The 12,171-nt window shown below is 52.4% G+C and overlaps 6 protein-coding genes and 1 non-coding gene across 7 annotated transcripts; 4 read left to right on the top strand and 3 right to left on the bottom strand.

The window, feature by feature from the left end:
* Positions 1-1,001: 1,001 nt before the first annotated feature.
* Positions 1,002-2,075, bottom strand: BDV17DRAFT_276607 (NAD-dependent epimerase/dehydratase family protein). Its single transcript, XM_073759358.1, has one exon. The coding sequence runs from the start codon at positions 1,741-1,743 to the stop codon at positions 1,066-1,068; it is 678 nt and encodes a 225-aa protein (XP_073610427.1). The 5' UTR covers positions 1,744-2,075; the 3' UTR covers positions 1,002-1,065.
* Positions 2,076-2,244: 169 nt separating this feature from the next.
* On the bottom strand, positions 2,245-3,297 carry BDV17DRAFT_296220 (uncharacterized protein; the record flags this gene model as incomplete). The annotated part of the gene is made up of 1 exon (XM_073763244.1): positions 2,245-3,297. The coding sequence occupies one exon, from the start codon at positions 3,295-3,297 to the stop codon at positions 2,245-2,247; it is 1,053 nt and encodes a 350-aa protein (XP_073610426.1).
* A 746-nt stretch (positions 3,298-4,043) lies between these two features.
* On the top strand, positions 4,044-5,286 carry BDV17DRAFT_276606 (S1 family peptidase). Its single transcript, XM_073759357.1, has one exon. It carries the CDS (start codon positions 4,087-4,089, stop codon positions 5,050-5,052), a length of 966 nt encoding a protein of 321 aa, XP_073610425.1. The 5' UTR covers positions 4,044-4,086; the 3' UTR covers positions 5,053-5,286.
* Positions 5,085-5,881, bottom strand: BDV17DRAFT_301672 (GNAT family N-acetyltransferase; the record flags this gene model as incomplete). The annotated part of the gene is made up of 1 exon (XM_073764299.1): positions 5,085-5,881. Exon 1 carries the CDS (start codon positions 5,799-5,801, stop codon positions 5,085-5,087), a length of 717 nt encoding a protein of 238 aa, XP_073610424.1. The 5' UTR covers positions 5,802-5,881.
* Positions 5,882-6,598: 717 nt separating this feature from the next.
* BDV17DRAFT_t141 lies at positions 6,599-6,708 on the top strand. The gene has a single exon. It is a non-coding gene; the product is annotated as a tRNA-Arg (tRNA).
* Positions 6,709-7,180: 472 nt separating this feature from the next.
* On the top strand, positions 7,181-9,822 carry BDV17DRAFT_276605 (uncharacterized protein). The gene is made up of 6 exons (XM_073759356.1): positions 7,181-7,222; positions 7,302-7,316; positions 7,389-8,101; positions 8,157-8,826; positions 8,897-9,092; positions 9,181-9,822. The coding sequence occupies exons 1-6, from the start codon at positions 7,186-7,188 to the stop codon at positions 9,467-9,469; spliced, it is 1,920 nt and encodes a 639-aa protein (XP_073610423.1). The 5' UTR covers positions 7,181-7,185; the 3' UTR covers positions 9,470-9,822.
* Positions 9,823-10,336: 514 nt separating this feature from the next.
* On the top strand, positions 10,337-12,144 carry BDV17DRAFT_285298 (major facilitator superfamily domain-containing protein; the record flags this gene model as incomplete). Its single annotated transcript, XM_073760687.1, has 5 exons — positions 10,337-10,760; positions 10,830-10,903; positions 10,971-11,687; positions 11,764-11,826; positions 11,875-12,144. 5 exons carry the CDS (start codon positions 10,337-10,339, stop codon positions 12,142-12,144), a joined length of 1,548 nt encoding a protein of 515 aa, XP_073610422.1.
* Positions 12,145-12,171: the final 27 nt, after the last annotated feature.

Below are 12,171 nucleotides of genomic sequence, written 5' to 3'. Positions count from 1 at the left end.
TGCGCAGCGCATGAGACTTGCAGAGGCGTAATCCTTACAGGGGACAACCTTAGACGCTTGCGTGCATCCCGCCCAGTCAACTATCGACCTCCGCTTGACCCACGAGAGGTGGTCACGAAAATGGATACAAGTGGCTTCTCATCTCCTCGTTTATCTTCCGTGGCTGGCTGAGATGGGCGGCATTGCGCTGGATGGAACATCAACCACGGCTGCATCCATATATGCCGGTCACTCCATTCGGTGGCGTTCGACTTCAGCAATCTGAAGAGATCTTCCATTTCCCCTCTTTGTCCGATGGAGATACTCCTTCCTTGCTTTCCACACCCAAGCTGGCATGGCACTTGACAGGTGCTGGGTGGAAAAGAAGGGGGTGAGGAGTCAAAGCCAGGTGAGGCAGCATGGCGCCGAACTGACAGCGAATTTGCATTTGAGTGGCCGATGTAACGTATTCAGTGTTCTGCCGCCTGATTAATTTGACGAAGTCATCTTGAAGTTGAAGCATAAGAGAAGTCGGCATTCAGTCGGCGACAGACTTCAAAGGGGACCGGGGTATCGTTAGGAAAGGAGCGAAGGGGGCAATGTCCTATGTTCGAAATCACCAACCTCAACATCTTCAAGAACTTCATCTTCACTACGGGAATGCCTACTGATTTCCTGTGCCTTGATGTCCTTTGCGACTACAAAAGTATCTGCATTTTAGACTGATCGAACATGGCTTGCTAAATCCTTCGCTGCATCCAGCAGTCGAGAGAAACGCACTTACGAAGCGAGCCCTTCCCGCTATACAATGAGTACATCATCAGCCTCAACCCTTCCACATAGATAATACTTTTCGTCCAATCATTTTTTTTTCTTGTGACAGTGGATGTGGATGTAGATGCCGCAAGGCCTAGCGTTGCCATGGACTTCTAAAGCGACATGCTGATCATTGACGAAGGGCCTAATCAAGAGGGATATAATCCAATTCACCCCGAGTTCGAAGGATAGAACTAAGGAACCGCAATGAAGAGACCCGATCATCTGCGAAGACTTCACAGGTTAGTACACAACCGGATCATGACCTTCTTAAACATTCCCCTCCCTAAACATCCTCTCCCTCTCTTTAATCTTGCTAACATTCTCATGGCCCCCACCAACCGCAGCCTCGTACGAAAGTCGATAAACACGCAGCGCCTCCGTAAACAACGGCCTGACATCCCTCCACCCCGTAACTCTCCTAATCTTGTCCGACCCCGTCCACTGCGGAAAATCAATTAGGACAGGTGGCCAGGGGTTCTCACTAGCCGGCAGACTCTCCCCGTCAACATATTTCACCCCTTTGTTGATTTCATATTCAGCCACTAAAGCATCCGCAATCTGCTCGACTATTTCATACTCCCGCGCTGAGATGTTGAAGATTTGACCCTCAATCTCGTCTCTCTTTGCATGCGAGGCAAGAGATACATATGCATCGCCGCAATCGTCTACATGGAGAGCATGGCAGATTGAGGATCCTGGGACGGGAATAATAAGGGGCTTGTTTGACCGCGCGGCTTGCGACGCGACCTCGAAGAACCCGCGGTAGTAGCTTGCCGAGCGGCCGAAGACATTCGTTGGTCGGACTAGAACAGGCGTGAATGCATCAGTGTGCTTAAATATGTTCAGGGAGAGCTCCGTCCGGTTTGCAAGGAGCGGTGGTGGGTTGAGGGGGCTTTCTTCCGTGTGTGGAGAGAGACCGGGGTCGCCGTGATAGTGAGGGCCCATGCCGTAGTCCTTGCAACCGGAAGAAAGGATAACGAGTGGTTTGGCTCCCCCGTTGTTCTGTGTTGTCAGGGCAAGAGTGCGTAGTAGCTGGACAGTTTTTTTGTGGTGGGGAATGTAGTCCTCCAGGTTCTCGGTTGTGGAGACGATGGTGTCGAGCGTTGGTGGGAGTTGAGCGAGTATGGAGGAATGAGACTCGATATCGTCGATTTGGCCAATTACTGGGAGTATCTCTTCAATCTGGAGAGACAAGGCGGCGGATTCTGAGCGGACGAGGCCGTATGTGAGCCAGCCGGCGCGCGAGAAGGCGCGGGCGACGGCATTGCCGATGTAGCCATTGGCACCGGTGACGAGGACAGTTCGAGGCATGGTCATTGGATTTGATCTGTAGACGATGAGAAATCAAGATAGAAGAGTCAGGTAGGGCATTTATACACACTCTCTGGCCCGGCGTCATGATGACAAATTCAACCCCCAAATGGAGCCGCTCGGAGAGATTGTCAACTATTCCTCCGCCGGGTGCAACAGGTATCTCCCACCAGTACCTCCAAGAGTAGCTGCATAGATATAGAGACGAGCATTCTCCGCTCTCCGTCTGATTATGATACGGCAGTAACGCTGACCACGAGCGCTTTGCCGCCAGTTTTCGGGTGCCCTTGGGCCGCCTAGCTTTCTCACACTGTCAACAACGCCATGAAACCCGCCTTTCCGGCTCATGGTGATGGAATGTGACGAGTGACAACACTCTCCCTCGTTTGTGTCAAGCTCGCGGTACATCCAGCGGCGAGCGTCATTCCATGGGCACATGGACACCGGGCGGGTCTTAGCGCTGGGCATCGGCCGCAGCTTATCATACGGCGGCGGTGCAGTCGTGTCAATTTTTGCGAGCTTGTCGAAGGTGAATTCATATCTTGTACGCACCTCGAGGGAACTGTTCTTGTCAAGGCGCACTGTCATTGTTACGGAGAAGGACTCGCCTTCGACATCGGCGATGGTAGGGCACTCGTGGCGAAGAACAGGGCGACCGTTCTCGACATCCAGCTTGAGGGCGTTGCGGACACTCGGCGAAAAATAAAGACCTTTTGAGCCGTTTTGTAGCCATTGTCGCAACTCCTTTCCATCGGACCAGGTCAGAGCAAGGCACGGACACAGATCCACCACGCGCATTTCGTTTCTGCAGATCATTTGCCCAGGTAGTCCATTGGGCTCAGAATACCACGGGCTATACTTAACTGCTGGATGCAGCTTGAGACAGCCAAAACAATGTCGCCAGCGGTCATCTTCAAGTAGATCTAGGAGTCTGTCTCGAGCAGCGGCGACGCTTCGAAACTTATCACGATACCCCTCGCTAAACCTTCTAGGCCAGGCCAGTCGTTCGTCCTCAAAGACGTGGGAAAAGGAGTCTTTGAGTGCCTTGCAGCTTAGTGCGACGCAGACCTGGGATTCAATGGGCAGGAAATAGAACACAATATCAACAACATCCATGGGAAGTTCCAAGAGAGCAAAGTAGTCTGTGCGTCTCTGTGATTTTGAGGTCTCTCTACTTGAAGATGCCATCTTGCAGTGATAAACCCCTATGAGTTTAGAATTACTGTTGGGAAAATGGGACCGAAGGCGAACTGGCTTTTTTATCATTGGAACGCACTTCCGTGGGCTCTCATTTCCACGACTTGAGCATAAGTTCCAAGCCTATCAGAAGGACCAGTATCATTGTCACAACCCTATTAGTGTCGAACTTGTTCAAATCGATCCTATTGGAACCCAACTCTGGGTAAAACAGCCTTCAGGACATACTTTGTTTTGGTCAATGCGATCAGGTTCGTATCTCTAATGAAATCAATGCGGAGAGTGGCACCAACCATACCACTTTGTCCTTTGAGTATCGAGAAACAGATATTGGTACACTGGGAAGGAGCAGAAGCCCAAACAGAGAACCTGCCTAACCCACGCACCCACTCCAACTTCAACGCGAACGGGCACCTGTGCATCTCGAATATTCCCTGTTCGATGATACTTGCCTGATTTTGTATGCGTGGAAAACAGGGGTGGTGCACGGCGATTGGGGGCCGTCTAGAAATGGAAGAGGTTCAAGGGGACCTTGATGTTGACGGTCATGCGGATGTTGGAAGAATCGATCTTTTCAGGCGTATACCTTTTGTCGCCTCCTTCGCTCCTTCCCTTAACAAGACTCAGCACTCATGCTGAGGCGCTAGTAACCCACCGCTGATTGGCAGCTCACATTGCATCGTGGCTGAGCCCAGCGTGAGTGAAGGATCCTCACCAGGTCCTTTCTACGCATCACAGTCAGTCTCAACACGAAACTCCCCTCTGTCCTCAACCGAGACCATGACCCGCCAACTTCGATCCACAACAAGAAAAATCAAGGATGTGCCGGAGCCGGGTTTTACCTCAACCACCATGCCAGAGGAAGCAAGAGGGGCATCAGACAGCATAAAGCGGCCACCCAAACATCAAACCCAACTCTCGGATCTTGACGCGTCAGAAACCCACCTTTTCCGCAAGAAACAAGCTCGTCTCAGCTCGTCCAGGGCAGGGCTAAACAAAGAAGCCTCCTCATACGGATCACACATCACCACTGCCCTGTCCGCAACATTCATCTTCGCACAAGCCGAAGCCGGAACAGCCGTGTGCATAGATCCCAGCGGATGGATGCTAACCTGCGCGCACTGCTTCGGCGAGGATGAAGCGGAAGCGCGGCGTGAGCGCTTTAAGTGGCTTCTTCATTACAAGGGAGTGGCGGTGCAGGTGGAGTGTGTTGTTTGGGATGAGAGGAGGGATCTTGCGCTTGCAAGGGTTGTAAGGATCGAGAGTGACGGCGTTGAAATTTCGCCGTTTCCTTGCATTGCGTTGCCGCCGTTGCCCGAGGCTCATTCCATGAGGGCGCCTATCGTCTGCATCGGACAGCCTGGCGCGGATGATCTTGAGTCCAAGAGACCCCGGGCAACGGGGTACGATCTGCTAGAGATATCCGAGGGAGAATTAATGGGTCTTATCCCCGGCGCGGATCCGCAAGAGAACTCTGAGATTGGGACACTAAAGCACGATGCTTGGACGTACTGGGGGCATTCGGGGGCGCCGCTGGTGTGTAGGGAGACGGGGACACTGCTTGGGCTGCATTCGTCGTGGGATGATCAGACTGCCATGAGGCATGGGGTGCCGCTTGTTGCTATTCGTGAGTTTTTGGCGTTGCATCTTCCTTTGCATGAGCGAAGAGCTGGAGAGGGTCCTGGTCTACTTGTTGGGCTGGCGGCTGCGCCAGAGCCAGAGATCATTGCTATAGTTTCGGCTTGAAGACGACCAACCCACGCTTAATCAATATTTCTCTAACCCATCGTCAAGAATAACGCCCAGTGCTCTTCCCTCTCAATATCAACTGTATCTGGTCTAGCAGTAAATCCAGCCCGCTCATACAACCTCTTCGCAGTAGAATTCTCCTTCGCAACCAAGACAACCACCGTCGCGATGACCCCCTTCTCTATCCTCTCCTCATCCACAGCCCTAACCGCAGCCTCAAGCAGTCTCCGCCCATTCCCCGCCCCCCTCCCCTCAGGAAGAACATACATCCCTACAAGAACATAACAAACCCTCTCAACGGATCGAATCCCCGCCGCATCCCTCGCCGCCCTCTCAAAATCAATATTCTTAAACAACTCCCACGGCGCCCTCTCCACCTCCTCATCAAGCGGATAACCCACCGGCCCAAGAAGCGAAAGTTGACCGAGCCACTGATGCAAAATCAACCGTCTCAAATCCCCCTCGGCACCGCCCGCATAGCTTATCCCGAGACCCGAGACATCGAGCTCCGGGAATAACGCGACGAAGGTTCGACCCAGCGGGTTCAGGACTCGAGTGGCCCAGACCTCATTACTGAATTCGATCTCCCGGTCGTACGTTGATGTGAATGCCTCCGGGTCGGTTTGCAGACCGGTCAGGCGGAGGATCTTGTGCCGCGTTATTAAGATCCGGAGGTCGTCGCCGCTGACCTCGGTGGATCTGGGGATTGTGAGGATTTTGGATGTTGTTTTGGAAGGGGGGGACATTGTGGCTAGGTGTGACTGGAGGGCGGGGGTTTGAAGGGAGGGGATAAGAGTCAGATACCTTATTGAGGGGTAGATACGAGTCAATGGATACCTAATCTCGAAAACAAGACTGCCGATGACACGAGAAGGATCCCGTCCCGAGCGACTGGTCATGTGATGTACCTCTTTGCAACCTGCCATGCCATCTTGGATATACTCACCGACCGAGCTAAATACCTATACATCAGATCAGCGCGGATTTGATTATGCAGCCTTTCGCCAGAATGAATTCTTTGAATGTGATCACTGAACGTTTATTAAAAATTTGAAAATGATTCGGGCCCAGATCAGCGGGAGTGCTGCTCTTGAGTTACTGTTTCAACTCGATTGGCAAGGTTCAGGGACTACCTAATGGATGATGTCTGGGCTGCTGGGTTAGCTGCAGTGGATGTGTCTCGAACCCTTTATCAGGGCAATTGGACAACCATGCCCAGACAATGGAAAAGATGGTCGACCATGGGGGCACACATGAGTTTGCGGTCAACAAGAATATATATTTCAAACAAGCTAAGGAGTCAACTTTGGAAATTGCTCTTCCGAGGAAGAGATTCCTTTGGCTCTAAGGGCAAGAATTTTAGGACCTATACAAATTAAAGAGAGTCACTTGCAAAAGTCCAGTATGGTCCGTAAATTCAGGTAAGGAGGAAAGAAAGAAATACATACGTAGAGAAAGAGAGGGCTTGATTGGTGGCGAAGAGTTGCAGTTGTGGCCAAAGTCTTATAAATCAAATTACACATCAACGTAACTAACTAACATTGGCCGGGTGGCCTAATGGTAAGGCGTGGCTCTCCTATTCACCAATGAATCCTTCTGGAAGAATAAGGAAACACAAAGCCAAGATTGCGGGTTCGAGTCCCGTCTCGGTCGTTTCTTTTTTATATTTTTTTTGGCTTCCACCCTATTTATTCTATTTTGATTGTATATAATACATACATAGATAGATAGGGTTATTTTTCTCTTCTTATTTTCTTTTATTCTTTTTTTTTTGCCTGCCGGAAGCGTGTTCAAGCATCATGCAACGCAGTGTGAGTCTTGTTCGTGGTAGCTATTCTCATGCGGCCCCATGAAGAAGTCCCTAACTACCCCTGCTAATGATGACAAGAGAAGGCATAGATAGGTTCTAGGTACAGAGACATACTTGATTGTGATGACCGACAGGCAAAGTACTAGAGGAGTAGGAACGCCCGTCTGCTGGATTACCCCATTCCTCGCCCCCCACACCGCAGATACCCCGCATCCGGAAACGCCGTTTGGGGCAGGGGGCGCCGCTCTGCTCCAATTTCCCTTGGCTTCCTTCGTACCTTCAACGTCTTTCGTCCTCAAAAATTACTTTTGTAATCAAGAATGAGCGCCCCAAAACTCCCGTGCTCGACTTGTCGCAGTGAGTCCCCCTGAGGGTCCCCTCGCCTTCTTACCCGTATCGGAATGCGCCGCCCCTTCTAACATCCACCCAACAACAGGACGACACATCAAATGTAAGCCCCGCCGCTACTCTAAACGGAGTTGCGCCGACCGCGATTCTTTGACAATCTGATCCAACGAACAAGACGACAAGCAGCGCCCAAAATGCGGCCGATGCCAATCCCGAAACCTCGAGTGTGTCGCTGTCGAGCGCAAAGCCGTTTTCCGACGAGGGTCGAAGGATATACCCGTGGAAGGATTCGCCGTCCATCAGACATGGGTTAATAGCACGCCGAGGAAATGGAGGGGTGCAAAGGCTGCGGCGGAAGGATCAGGATCGGGGACAGGGTCGCGAGGAGCGAAGAGGTCCAAGTCTAGCCCTACTGCGTCAGAACCTACTAGCCACGAGATACTAGCAAAACAGCCTCCTGCAGTGCCGGAAGAAGCGGCCGCCGAGGGAGAGGGAGACCCAATTCAAATTCAGATCCAAGCTGGAGACAGTGCGGCTGGAGGCCATTTTGTCCCGGCGTTTCAGGAACAGGACCTAGACCAGCCGATCCTGTCAGATTCATATCCTATTCCTACCAGTACAACTGTCAGCGGCCTCGACGCACTTGTCTCCGCCGCTGTGGGCATCCACCATGTGCACGAGTCCCCCGTATCAGGTGGCAGTATAGGCGCGAGCCATGGGAGCCCCTACGTCTACGGTCTAGGAGTTATTCATAACCATGACCATAGCCATGATCATATATCCCCATTGACTACTATCTCGCCAGGAAACGACACAGATGTCCAACCCCTCGCCAACGTAGAAGAAGCGTGTCTCTTGCGCTACTACATCGAGGAACTTTCTCCATGGGTAAGACCCTCACCCTATCCTGTCCCCTTGGCCTTTTGTATACTAATAGCTCAAGTTCGACCACTGCGACAACCAAAGCCACTTCCGGCTCGTCGTCCCCCTGCGTGCAAACACCTGTCTAACCCTCCGCAATGCCATATTCGCCGTCTCATCGCGCCATCTCAGTCGGCTGCCGCAGTTCAAGACGTCACGGGGGATCGTCTACCACGGCCAATGTCTTTCTGGGCTCTCGACGTCGTCGGCTGTCGAGTACATGTTGAAATGCATACCGGGCTTGTCGTCTTTCCATACGGTCCTGGATCCGCGGGTGCAGGAGAATCTTATGGCTGCTGCGATTATTCTCAGGCAGTATGAGGAGATGGAGGAGGAGATGGAGGAGGGTGGTGATTGCGATCCCGATGACGATGATGATATTGGCGGTAGTACCGGTGCGGATGGCAATGGGTCTGGAGGTGGCCGGCAGCAACGGGTGAACTTTCTCGCCATTACGAAGACGATCATCTACTCTATGATTTCGTCGCCGCTGGCTCGCTCGTCGCTTGCGGCTGCGGCGTACTGGATTGCGATTCGGCAGGAGGTATACTATGCGCTGACGAGGAAGCGCGCGCCTTGCGTGGCGTTCACGCCGGAGGATTGGGCTAATGCCACTGTTGCGAATGTGATGATTATGCACACTGGTGAAGTTGCGAAGTGGTGCTGGGGAGAGAGATCGGTTGCTGAATATGGTATGCATTCCCCAAGCTATTTAGCCTCAGGACCATTACTCTACAAGTAAACGTCTAACAACGTAAACAGAACGCCTCAGAACCCACCAACAACAGCTGATAACCACCTATGCATCGCACATCCTTCCCATGCTCCAAAAGCCCGTCGACAAAGCCAAAGGCGAGATCTTCCCAACAGTCTGGTACACCACTCCCTGGCAGGTAACAGGCGTGCAGCATCTCGAGCTCGCGCGGATGATACTTATTGCCGAGAATCCCCGTCTGAGGTAACGCCACCCCTAATCTACCGACCCAACTACTCCAGCTACAGTTCATCCGCTAACACAATCCCCTCCTCCCCTCTACGCAAAACAGAAACCCCACCGCCCCCCGCGCAACCCACCGCAAAGCCGAGTCCCTCATCCGCAACATCGTGCTCAACCTCTGCGGCATCGCAGTCGATAACCTCTCACTAGGACTGCCAGCGCTCGTCAACGCCGTGATCGCCATTCTGCTGTATGGCGAGTACTTCACCGAGCAGCGGGAGCGGGATGCACTGAGGGGTATCATTGACCGCACGAAGGATATGCATGCTTGGCCGTTGAGACGGCCGTATGAGCGGTTGTGTAGGTTGTGGGAGGAGGGTGATGCTGTGGAGGTCTAGCTTTCGCAATGTGCCCATGTGCATGAGAGCAGAGATTCTGGAGGGTGCAGATTCATAATGTGGGAAGGTACGATCAAATCGGCCTCTACTCATGATAGGAAGGAACGATCCATGCCCGGGTTCATGCTGGTCGCGCCTTCCTCAAGCTTCCTCGTGTTGCTGCTGTGGCATCTTGTGGGAAGGCGCGATGGACTCATCGTTTAAGTGCAGGTGGTGTCCAAGTTAGCCCAGGGCCCCTTAATGGAAAGGATACGAGGCAAACCCAGGGCCGGTTGAGTAGTATTTACCAAGCTCTAAAATCCTCGATACTGCCATCGGGAACGATTCGTTCTGTCAAAAATCTTGCATGAAGAAACGATACAGTACCTATATCCTCTGTGGTCGAAGCGACACCAAGCTTTACGCCTCCGGGTTTTGTAACAACGGTAGGGCTGGCCTGTGTGCTTAGTGATACTCAGCTCGAGACTGCTATGTTAACGTTGGGGCACGGTGGTGAAATTATAGCCGCGCAGAAGCTTCCTTCGTTCATTCAGGCTGGACTTAGTTCTTGACCTCTATGGAAACAATTCACTCCTCCAACATACTGTAGACACCTTCACTGAAACGTCTGGATTTAAGCTATTTTCCAGATCCCAGTTAGGTACTCTTCTCCAGCTTACTGCAGGTGTGCTTATCGCCAGCTATAATATGGCACATGACATCTTAGCTACTGGGCAGCCAGCTAGCTAATCCTTCCGTCTCACGTCAAGCATTCCCATTTCAGCCTTTCGCGCAAGTGGGCACAAGTATAAACAAGACATCCTCCCCCGAACTCCTCCCATCTCCAGCTCCAACCCAACCCTCGGCCCCCCCGGCCACGCAAATACAATGACAACGTCCGACGCTGAAAAGTCCAAAGAAACTAATCACAACGAGACCGACGAAAATACTCAGTCCCCGTCAACCCAGTACTCCCTCTTCACCACCCCCCAGAAATGGACCATCGTCGCAATATCCGCCTACGCAGCCTGGTTCTCAACACTGAGCTCGCTAATCTACTACCCTGCGATCCCCTCCCTCTCAACTTCACTAGATGTCTCAATAGCCAAGATAAATCTCACCGTCACGGTCTACATGGCTGTAGCCAGTATTGCGCCTGCGCTTGTGGGCGATACAGCTGATATTTTGGGACGGAGGCCTGTTTATATTGTCTGTTTGGGTGTTTATGCGGTGACAAATTTGGGGATTGCCGTGGCGGAAACGTACCCTGCGTTGCTTGGGTTGAGGGTTTTGCAGGCGTTGGCAATTTCGGGTAGCTTTATCTGATTTTCCTTTACTTTTTCGTTGTTTTGTGGCTCAATGATTAACTATCTTTGTTCAGGGACTTTCTCAATTGCCTACGGTGTGATAGCGGATGTGACATCCCCCGCTGAGCGCGGCTCGTTCGCTGCATTGGTTTCATTTGCGTTCGTCTTCGTCTTCTCCTCATATCATACATCCTATCCTACTCACACGAACCCAGAAACTAACAACTACCAGAGTCGGCGTCGCCCCAACCCTCGGCCCAATCCTCGGCGGCGCCCTAACCTACGCCGCAGGCTGGCCCTGGACCTTCTGGTTCCTGTGCATTGCCTCAGGAAGTTGCCTCCTTATCGTGATCTTGTTTCTCCCCGAGACGTGTCGGGGTATCGTGGGCGATGAGTCGGGTTCTGTGCGCGCGTATCAGATGCCTCTTGTTCCGGGAGTTATGAGGCCTAGTCAGAGTCACATCCATGACCAAGCGAGAGGGCTCGAGGATGATGCTGAACAAATTTTGAGAACGGCGGCCGGGGCCAAGCGGCGCTTTCCCAACCCCTTGCGCAGCATAACGCTACTCGCGCACCCAGATAATACGATAATCATCACAGCCTGCGGGCTGATGTACACGGTGTACACGTGCATCATGGCGTCATTGGCGACGCTGTTCGTGCCGATCTATGATCTTTCCCAGTGGGAGGCTGGACTGATTTACATCCCCTTTGGGGCTGGCGGGATCGTGTCGACTTTTGTATCGGGGCGGATGATGGACCGGGCGTGGCGGGATGCAAGGATTAAACGGGGCTTGCCGGTTGATAAAGGGCGCGGTGATGACCTAGATACGTTTCCTGTTGAGAGGGCCAGACTTGGTGTTATCTGGGTGCCGATGGGGTTGACGGTGGCGTTTGTCGCGGGGTTTGGGTGGGCGTTGCATTTTCGGACTGTGAGTGCTGCCATGGTGTACTGTCCCATCATCTTGATCGCTAGGCTAACATCCGATATCTTCTTTTTCCTTCTAGCACATGTCCGTACCTCTAGTCCTGCAATTCTTCGCGGGCCTCGTCATGCAGCTCGATTTCAGCGTGAGTGTCCCATTCCAATATTAAACGGTGCTGACGAGGTGATTGCAGGTATACAATACCCTGCTGGTTGACAAGAACCATCGGTCCCCCGCAGCTGCTCAAGCAGCGAGCAACATTATACGAGGAGCACTATCCGCGATCATGATCTCCTTTCTGCAAAACATGATTGACAAAATCGGCATCGGCTGGACCTTTACTTTCCAGGCTGGGTTGTGCTTAATGGCCGCGGTTTTGTTCCTGATGGATTACCGCTATGGGATGCAGTGGCGGCAAAAGTTCAGGGAGAAAGAAAGGCAGGGTGAGGAAAGAGGTGCATAGTTGGGTATCAGGTACAGTGTGTATACA

Source organism: Aspergillus undulatus (assembly GCF_047715775.1).
Source record: "Aspergillus undulatus strain CBS 261.88 unplaced genomic scaffold BDV17scaffold_86, whole genome shotgun sequence".
In the NCBI taxonomy this organism is placed as follows: domain Eukaryota; kingdom Fungi; phylum Ascomycota; class Eurotiomycetes; order Eurotiales; family Aspergillaceae; genus Aspergillus; species Aspergillus undulatus.
The sequence above is the reverse complement of the archived record's forward strand: the minus strand, read 5'-3'. Positions and strand labels throughout refer to the sequence as shown.

What these genes read in the sequence shown, in the direction of transcription:
- BDV17DRAFT_276607 (XM_073759358.1), bottom strand. Translation starts at nt 1,743, where the DNA reads ATGGGCCCTCACTATCACGGCGACCCCGGTCTCTCTCCACACACGGAA.
- BDV17DRAFT_276606 (XM_073759357.1), top strand. Translation starts at nt 4,087, where the DNA reads ATGACCCGCCAACTTCGATCCACAACAAGAAAAATCAAGGATGTGCCG.
- BDV17DRAFT_276605 (XM_073759356.1), top strand. Translation starts at nt 7,186, where the DNA reads ATGAGCGCCCCAAAACTCCCGTGCTCGACTTGTCGCA. An exon ending in TCGAGGAACTTTCTCCATGG is followed by an intron (nt 8,102 to 8,156) that starts GTAAGACCCTCA and finishes TAATAGCTCAAG; the next exon opens with TTCGACCACTGCGACAACCA. An exon ending in GCCGAGAATCCCCGTCTGAG is followed by an intron (nt 9,093 to 9,180) that starts GTAACGCCACCC and finishes TACGCAAAACAG; the next exon opens with AAACCCCACCGCCCCCCGCG.